The sequence below is a fragment of the Papaver somniferum genome, chromosome 7 (assembly GCF_003573695.1).
Source record: "Papaver somniferum cultivar HN1 chromosome 7, ASM357369v1, whole genome shotgun sequence".
Taxonomy (NCBI): Eukaryota; Viridiplantae; Streptophyta; class Magnoliopsida; order Ranunculales; family Papaveraceae; genus Papaver; species Papaver somniferum.
The window spans coordinates 12986026-12994312 of NC_039364.1; the positions used below are offsets into that span (position 1 = coordinate 12986026).

General features: G+C 36.1%; 2 protein-coding genes across 2 annotated transcripts; one reads left to right on the plus strand and one right to left on the minus strand.

Moving 5' to 3' along the window:
* The first annotated feature begins 1739 nt into the window (after positions 1 to 1739).
* LOC113295730 (probable protein phosphatase 2C 72) lies at positions 1740 to 3938 on the plus strand. Its single transcript, XM_026544053.1, has 5 exons — positions 1740 to 2191; positions 2287 to 2574; positions 2734 to 2848; positions 2969 to 3192; positions 3291 to 3938. Exons 1-5 carry the CDS (start codon positions 2009 to 2011, stop codon positions 3519 to 3521), a joined length of 1041 nt encoding a protein of 346 aa, XP_026399838.1. The 5' UTR covers positions 1740 to 2008; the 3' UTR covers positions 3522 to 3938.
* An 817-nt stretch (positions 3939 to 4755) lies between these two features.
* LOC113295733 (60S ribosomal protein L31-like) lies at positions 4756 to 6724 on the minus strand. The gene is made up of 3 exons (XM_026544057.1): positions 6657 to 6724; positions 6410 to 6528; positions 4756 to 5243 (listed from the first exon to the last, which is right to left on the minus strand). The coding sequence occupies exons 2-3, from the start codon at positions 6490 to 6492 to the stop codon at positions 4961 to 4963; spliced, it is 366 nt and encodes a 121-aa protein (XP_026399842.1). The 5' UTR covers positions 6493 to 6528; positions 6657 to 6724; the 3' UTR covers positions 4756 to 4960.
* Between the last annotated feature and the right edge of the window lie 1563 nt (positions 6725 to 8287).

The window sequence follows — 8287 nt, forward strand, 5'->3', positions numbered from 1 at the left end:
CAACTCTTATCGCTTCCTTATCTTTTGCGTGTTCTTCGACTGTACGTTTTACCAGAACTCAATTCGTTTCCCTTGTTTCTGGTTCCATTCTTTAACCTGTATTGATAACCAAGACAGGTAATCAGTTCCTTTCTCTGGTTCCATTTTCTTTTAGATATGTCAAATGAAATCAGTTGGACTATATGAAAACGCATTCTTCCTGTATCTGGGGGATATGTTAATCAATATTGATTCTTGCACGTATTGTTGACATAGCATGTTTCACACCAAACACCACAATTAGGATGTGGAATGAGGATCTTATCTGTTCTCACAAGCTGTGTTCAAGGTTGCTTGTTTCAAATGATTACTTTTGTACTTAAGTTTCATTAAATATTTAGTCAAAGAATTCTCTTAATGACACAATTTTTTTCTCAAGTACTGTTGTATATTATTGAACCAGTGGTTCTATATGAACCAAGGGGAAAAAACTAAAGCAAAACCGCCACACACAGAACCAGCCCTTACGTGAGCGGTTTTTTCTTTTGTTTTTCCACTCGGTTCATCAAGCAATTCTGTTATTAAACTCTGTGCGTTAAAGATCAACAAACAATCAGAACCGAATGTCATGTAATACATTTTGGGTTGTCCGAAAAAATATCTTCCCAACAAATTTGTAGGTTCAATCCAAGACTCGTATTGATTCTGGATAGAATAGGATCATTCACGTCCCTATTATACCACTAGGAAAAAAATTATCATTAGCTCAAGCCGAAGATAATATTAACAATTAATTAGTGTATTTTGAGCAACCCTTTGCAAATTAAAAACTCCTAATACCTTTTGAAATAAGCAAACCTTTCCAATTAATTAGCACTAATTACTTGTAGAGGTTCTCAACAACTTGTAACTAAACTTGTTCATTTTTTCTCCACTAGTGTGTGTCATATTCACCAAAAATGATTATTAATTATCCATTTGAACCTAAATGGTCATTAAACCAAATATAAGAAACCTAAGATTCAAAAGACAAAAGAAGAAAGTTAAAAAAGGGTAGACATAGGGGATGATTAAAGAAATGAAATCTACTCAAATGGTGGATCTCAAGTTGCCTGCATTGAAGAGCTAGCTTCCTCTCTCGTGCATTGCATTTTTTTTTATGTCTTAATCTCCAAAGCTGTCATCCTGAGAGGGAGATTGTATAACAGCTACTAGTTTAAGAATATTAATTACAAATTCTCTGTAATCTTGATTAGTAGTAGTACTAATCTTTGTATTAAAATAGGTGGCATAGAGTCATATTGTCTTTTGATTGTATACAACACGGTTTGTGTACCATATGAATCCATGCCTTTCCCTTCGATTAGACTTCACATAAGCTGATGTCTCTACTAGCATTTAAATCTTGAAAAGACAACCTAACTAACTCGGGAGGAAAAAATAAACATCTAGAGATGCTTAACCAATCAATAATTACTTAACCAATCAAATAAACGGTCGGATTAATATTTTTGGAAAGAGCGCGCGAAATTAAATTCTCAAAACATATCCATGAATCTTTTGGTAATCTAAGAAAGTTTTACCGTGACATTTTAAATGATTTTTCTTTTTATTGATCTTCTAGTAAAAACTCCACGAATCTTTTGTCCTAATAACTATATTTATCCACAACATTGACATTTTGCATCATTGAATTTGTAATGGAAACAAAAAAACAAGAAGAGAAAAAAAGCCAGCTTATAAGTACACTGTGATAAGGTCTTATCCAACAGTTTCACTAAAAGTAAACACTATTCATTTGCCTGCTTGATGCATCTTGGGGCTGCTGTTAAAGCATTGACATCAATAAAAATATCATTTAAAACACAAGTTCATTTCACATATCATCAGCAGCAGCAGCAGCAGCAGCCAGTTCTTATTCACAGCAACCCCTTAAATTAGCTGGACATTTGATGTTCAACTCCTTATAAATTCAAGAGAGACAGAGAGAAACAGAGATCCTTATACAGTTTCTTCTTAAAAGTCAGTTATGGGTCTATGTATGTCTGTTCCATCTATAGAGGATCAGATGATTGAAAATGAATATAAAAACAATTTGCTATTCATTGAAGACAATAATTCTCAAAGATCTTCTTCTAAGTTTGGAATTGCTTCGTTATATTCACAAGTTGGTACTAAAGAACTTAACCAGGACTCTGCACTCTTTTACCAGGTAATCTCATCCATCTCTATGTTTTCCTTTGAAATTTGATAATTTCAAAACATACCCAGAATTCAAATTCAAGAAAAATTTGTGGGTTTTTGCAGGGATTTGGTAAAGAAGGAGGAGAATTCTTTGGAGTGTTTGATGGACATGGAGAAAATGGTCATAAAGTGAGTAATTTGGTGATAAATAGATTACCCAAATTGTTGTTAGAACAAGAGAGGTATAGATTATGCAATTATGATGAAAGTGAATTGGTGAATACTTATAAGCCTAATGAATGGAGAAGAGATTGTGTTAGTGCTTTTAAGATTATGGATAAAGAAATTAAGCTTCAAAAGGATTTTGATTCTTCATGTAGTGGGACTACTGCAGTTACCATTATCAAGCAGGTAACAACTTTTTTCTTTCTTTCTTTCTTGTTTTTGTCAAAATTTGTGTGTAATTTAAATCATATATGCCCAGAAGGATTCTTATGTGTTCTAAGGATTTGTAATGTGCTGTATTCATTTGTTTTTAATTGGTTAGTTTTGAATTTACTGAATGAGCAGGATCAAGATCTTGTAACTGCCAATCTTGGAGATTCAAGGGCAGTATTGGGAAGAATTTCAGATGGTGAACTGAAAGCTGTTCAATTGACAATTGATCATAAACCTGATTTGCCGAGTACGTTATCTCCGTATCACTATTTGTAATTCGTCATCTTGGTAATCAGGGAGTGAATGCATATTGTATGTTTTGTTAGTGTTGGTGTTTATGATTGAATTTGAACTGTCCGTTGTACAGAAGAAGCAGAAAGAATAAGGAAATGTGGGGGGAGAGTTATCCCGCACAAGGGTGAACCGGATGTTCACCGTGTTTGGTCAGCTGATGATGATTACATGAGTCTTGCCATGGCACGAGCTTTTGGAGACTTTCATCTCAAGGATTACGGTGTAATTGCTATCCCACAGATAACCCACATTCGCTTAACCGATGAGGACCAGTTTCTTGTTCTTGCAACCGATGGAGTAAGTTAGAATTCATCTTAACTTATCAGTGAATTCTTTGAACAATTTTCTATCCTTTTTGGTGAACTAACAGTGGCCAGTGGGTGTGTGAAAATTAGGTGTGGGATGTCCTTACTAACGAGGAAGTTGCATCGATTGTATGGTCCGTTGAGAACAAGGAAGTAGCTGCAAGAGCAGTTGTTAAAGCAGCCAGTGCAGCATGGCGACATGATTACCCTTCTTCAAAAGTGGATGACATCACCGTTGTGTGTTTGTTCTTGCAGCAGGATGGCAACTTCCTTCCAGAAGAAAATTTGTCAACTGCTCCTGCAAGTGAAGATGGAACGTAAGCATTTGTAAGTCAAAATACTGAAGACTCGTTCAGACTTTGAACCATCATATGTTTGCAGCTGCCCATTGACCATTCATTTAGAGTGATGGTTTGGCGGTGGAGAAGAGGTACAACAATATTCTTTTACTATGACATCAACAAATTTTGAATGCTTCTGTCTTATGGGTGGTGATACTGACTCCTATGCAGTTTGACAATTATGTAATGTAGCTTCATGAGAAGCTTGATGTATGTGTGTATGTAAGATCTTGAAGGCTAGTCACTGTATGTAAGCTTGATGCTTGTGTGGCTAACAAGTCCTGTACTACTGAGCTGGTGAGAGCAACATGATAGTATCAAAACAGTCGGAGTTGTTTTCCTCAGTAAACTGAGAACATGAGCAGATCTCCCATAACCTGTAATTGAAGTTTTCATGAGTAGCACTTGGAAGGAAATTAAAATCAGTCATTAAAAAAGCTGCAATGTAGATCTGCAATGGAAGTCACCCTTCCATGGTTTGCTGCAAGTCTTGGCTTTCCTCAAGTTTTACAACAATTGCCTCCTCCAGGTTGGATTTTGGATAGACAATGGCAGCCTAATAGCGTTTTGGTCTCTCTCCCACTAGGTTGTGCCTCTAAGCTTGCCTATGACCTTAATGCCAGCCTTTAGTGATGAAGCGTGAAACTGCATTTTCAAGCTCATTGTAAAGATGGTAGGATCAAATTTCTTGCTTGCAGCCAAACTGCACCTAGGCTTCCCATTTTCTCCATAGGGACAAGACAATCCAGAAACACATGGACAAAGAAACTAAATGGAAAGCTCAACATAGTTTCAAACAACCTTTTTTTGTGCGATAAAACACAGTCTCTGTGGAGGAAATTAAAATTAGTCATTTAGAAAAGCTGGAATGGAGATTTGCAGTGGAATTCACCCCCTTGGCTTCCCTTGAAGTTTTACACACCATGAAGGACCACTCCTCCAGGATGGATAAGACACTGGCAGTCCTGTATTCAACTATTATCTATTGAACTCTGCAGCACCTAAATGCAGGACTACTTTACCTACTTTACAAAGGAAGCATTATACACTAGGTATGGCCGAGATTGGCTGTTGCCATGTGTATGAATCAAAGTCAGACATCTTCTATCTAATTATCACCCAATGCCATGATAGGCAGCCGGTTAGATTATTATCTCTAACCGGTTAGATTATTATCTCTAACAAAACCAGACTGCACCTAGGCTTCCATTTTCTCCACGAGGGAAATACAGAATAACATAGATAAAGAAACTAAATTGGAACTGAAAAGCTCAACATAGTTTCAACCATAGGATCTGAAAGATGTGACTAAATTCAGTGACAAAAAATTTAAACTAAAGAAGGTATCACAAGATCTGTAAATTAACTTTCCTAGACTCTCCAGTAAAATAAAGATGGTTGTTGAAGCAAAATAAAGGATCAATCTTCAGCTTCTTCTATGACTTTAGTGCCCAATCCCTTGAGACCCTCTGCTGGGATTTCTGCAACAGTGACGAGTGAGTAAAGCTCTTCCTTGGCATCTTCATCATCATTTCTCTTTCGTGCAATTCTAACCCTGACTCTCCTTGGGACACTTCTGATACCTTTGCTCCAGATGTGCTTGTTCAATTTCACATCTACTCTGACATCTTTTGTTCCCATGGACTTCTGGGCAAACTTCCTGATTTCCTTAATGGCCTTGGGAGCCATCTTCTTGAAAGTTCTGTTGTTTTTAAATGTGACAAGAAATAAATATTACTTCCATGAAAACAGAAAGCAGTAACAAGTTGCATATACAGAAAGCTAACATATAAACATGTTTTTTCCAATTGACAAATATCTCATACAATTATAGATAATGATGCCACTATGAAATACTCTAAAATTCAGTAATCACTTACATATAGAATACACGATACATTGAGCAAGTGGATACTATAGAATACACGATACAAGTTCTATCAGTACTAACTACACTTCGAGCAAGGTAAACTTGGAGAACTGCTACAAGCTAATACCATTTATTGTGCATAATGAAGTGTGCACACATAGTTGTCTCAATGCTCGTGTATTATAATGATAGTCATAGTCTATAACATCAAATCTAATTTGTTAGACAACACCACCAAAACAGTATATCATTCAAATTCTGTCACATTGTTACCTACAAATACATCAGATACACATAGCTTCAAACAACAGCACACAAGTACCCACTGAGGCATTCACATATCTAGTGTGTCAGACATACCAAAATCTAACGAAAATGCTCATCATCCCCCAAAATCTTCCCCCATCAGGTGAACCAATCTAAGGTTTAGATTGGTGACACCTAATGGGAGGAAAGTTGAGGGAAGATTTTGGGGGACTGGTACTGATCACCAACCAAGCATATTTTGGAGGATAACAAGTAAAGGCAAAAATCTAAACATCAAAATGTCCTGGTACTGATTACCATCCAAGAGTATTTTGGGTGCTATTGAGAATACACCAACATTAGCATCCAACTCATATATTTGAAGTTCCATTGCATACACAACAAGACTTAACAAGACAAAACAACAACAGAAAAACAGACTCCCCGTCTAAAGGAAACAAAACCAGACTCCCTCTGAAGGCAATAGACTAAACAATAATCATAGAGATCCAAATCTAGCTCAACAATCATCACACACAAGCTTCCATTCCTTTTGCTATTTTCAAATCACTATCTTCTTCTAATCCCAAATGGGTAATTTCATAAACCACACAAAAAAAAACCTAACAAATTCCCCAAATATTAGATTCAGAAACCACAAAAACAAAAAACTTAAAAAAAAAAAACCCAAACAAAATCCCTAAATCAGAAACCAAAAAAGAAGTTTCAGAGTTAAAGAAAAGAATGCTTACACTCCATGAAGACGTTTGTGAAGATTGATAGTGTACTCTCTGGTAACAATCTCTTCTTTCCTGATTTTAGTCTTCTCCACCATTTTCAAGCTCTGTTCTCTTCAACCACCTACTTACTCCTACAATCAATCAAAAACACAAAAACAAAACACAGATTCAGTAACACAGTATGATTAAAACCCTAGTTTCAGATTCAGAAAGCTGAAATCAAAACCCTAAGAGAGAGAAAAGAGGGCAGCGGCGGCACCTTGGATGGGTTTGTGAATATGATAAAGGGAGGAAGAGAGAAGGCGATTGTGGAGTTGGATATAGAAGTAGTAGTTGTATTGTAACCCTAGAAAAGGCTTTGTGGCTTTTGTTATGGTGTGATTATGGGTGTATGGGAATTGTGTGGGATATGTACGTGGTGGACGAATAAGGTGTGAGATTTAGTTGGGTCCACAGTTTAGACGATGGAGATGGAAATAGGGGAATGGTATGACGGTATTGATGGTATGACATCAGATAGAGGGCTAGGATGCTTATTAGATTAGAGGTGGATGTTTCAACCCAAACAAGCGCAAAAGAACTTGATCCGCCAAGTTGTTCCATTTTTTGGATCATGGGGCTTATCCAACCAACTGGGCTATTCGATACTCCATATATAGCCAGATGCATGGGCTTAAGGATTTGAAAATAGGGGGAAAAAAGAAACCAGTTCGGAGGCATACCAATTTTTTTTTCCAGAGGTACTCAATGATTACCCTGACTAGTGGAGGTTGATAAGAGGTATCTAAAGCTAGAAAAATTGTTTAGCTAATCTTAATTAATTAATTAACTAATTATTTATTTAATTTTATTAAAAACTTTTCTTATTTACTTTTTTTTAAAAAATAACTTTTTGATAAGATTTTTTAATATTATTTAATTATTTCTTTTTTTTTCTCTTCTCTCTTCTTTACTCCGACTGACGCTAACATGAATGCAATTTTCATCATCATCGACTAATTACAGAGTGAAGTTCGGCTTACAACTGAAACGAATTATCAACCAAAGTACTCATTGATCTTCATTCTGAAAGTGTTGGTGAACAGTGCGGCTGATAATTAAACACGAAAAATGTTAGCCGAACTTCACTTTATGAAGCACAATGCTAAGCGGTTGTCCTATTTTTTGCTTGGGTCAGCCGAACTTAGGTTCGATAGTTAAAGAGTGAAGTTCGACTGATAAGTTATTAGCCGAACATAGATCTAGGTTTTATAAATACAGAAAACACTTTAAAAAGCCTAAAGAAATATTAATAAAAAACTAGTAAATTTTAAAATAAGAACTAAATTTTAAAAATTAAAAAATATAAATGATAAGGCCATTAATGTCATTATCAAATATCGTTGATATGGGTTTTACTACCTAGTGAACTCTATTTTGTCCTTATTGGGTACGTCCCAAAAAAATTGGTATGCTTGAAAACAAGTTTCAAAAAAAAAAAAAATCTCGTATGTTTCCTGAAAATTATGGGTGAGCATTGTTGGATTTGTCCGATTTTTTCCTCATCCGCATTCAATCCAATATAGAGGAAATTATCGTTTGGTCCTTTTTTAGGACTCCAGATCCATCTATCCAGCTGTTTGTACCATAATATTTGGATACTAATACTGGCTAACCACATCACTATTAACGGAAAATGTCTGTCGGCTCAAGCCGGACAGCCTGTATCTACTGGTCCAGTTTACTGACCCATTTTCAGTGGCCCGTTTCTACCGACATATTTCTGAAACCCTAGAAGAAAGTTCCTGAATATTCCAGGTTACTTGATATACAAGTCTATACAACTATATAAATATATGTATCATAAACTCTAGAGGGGGCAGGCTGGGGGGGGGGGGGGGGGGGGGGGGG

What these genes read in the sequence shown, in the direction of transcription:
- LOC113295733 (XM_026544057.1), bottom strand. Translation starts at nt 6,492, where the DNA reads ATGGTGGAGAAGACTAAAATCAGGAAAGAAGAGATTGTTACCAGAGAG. An exon ending in CACAAACGTCTTCATGGAGT is followed by an intron (nt 5,244 to 6,409) that starts GTAAGCATTCTT and finishes TAAAAACAACAG; the next exon opens with AACTTTCAAGAAGATGGCTC.
- LOC113295730 (XM_026544053.1), top strand. Translation starts at nt 2,009, where the DNA reads ATGGGTCTATGTATGTCTGTTCCATCTATAGAGGATCAGATGATTGAA. An exon ending in CAGTTACCATTATCAAGCAG is followed by an intron (nt 2,575 to 2,733) that starts GTAACAACTTTT and finishes CTGAATGAGCAG; the next exon opens with GATCAAGATCTTGTAACTGC. An exon ending in TTGTTCTTGCAACCGATGGA is followed by an intron (nt 3,193 to 3,290) that starts GTAAGTTAGAAT and finishes TGTGAAAATTAG; the next exon opens with GTGTGGGATGTCCTTACTAA.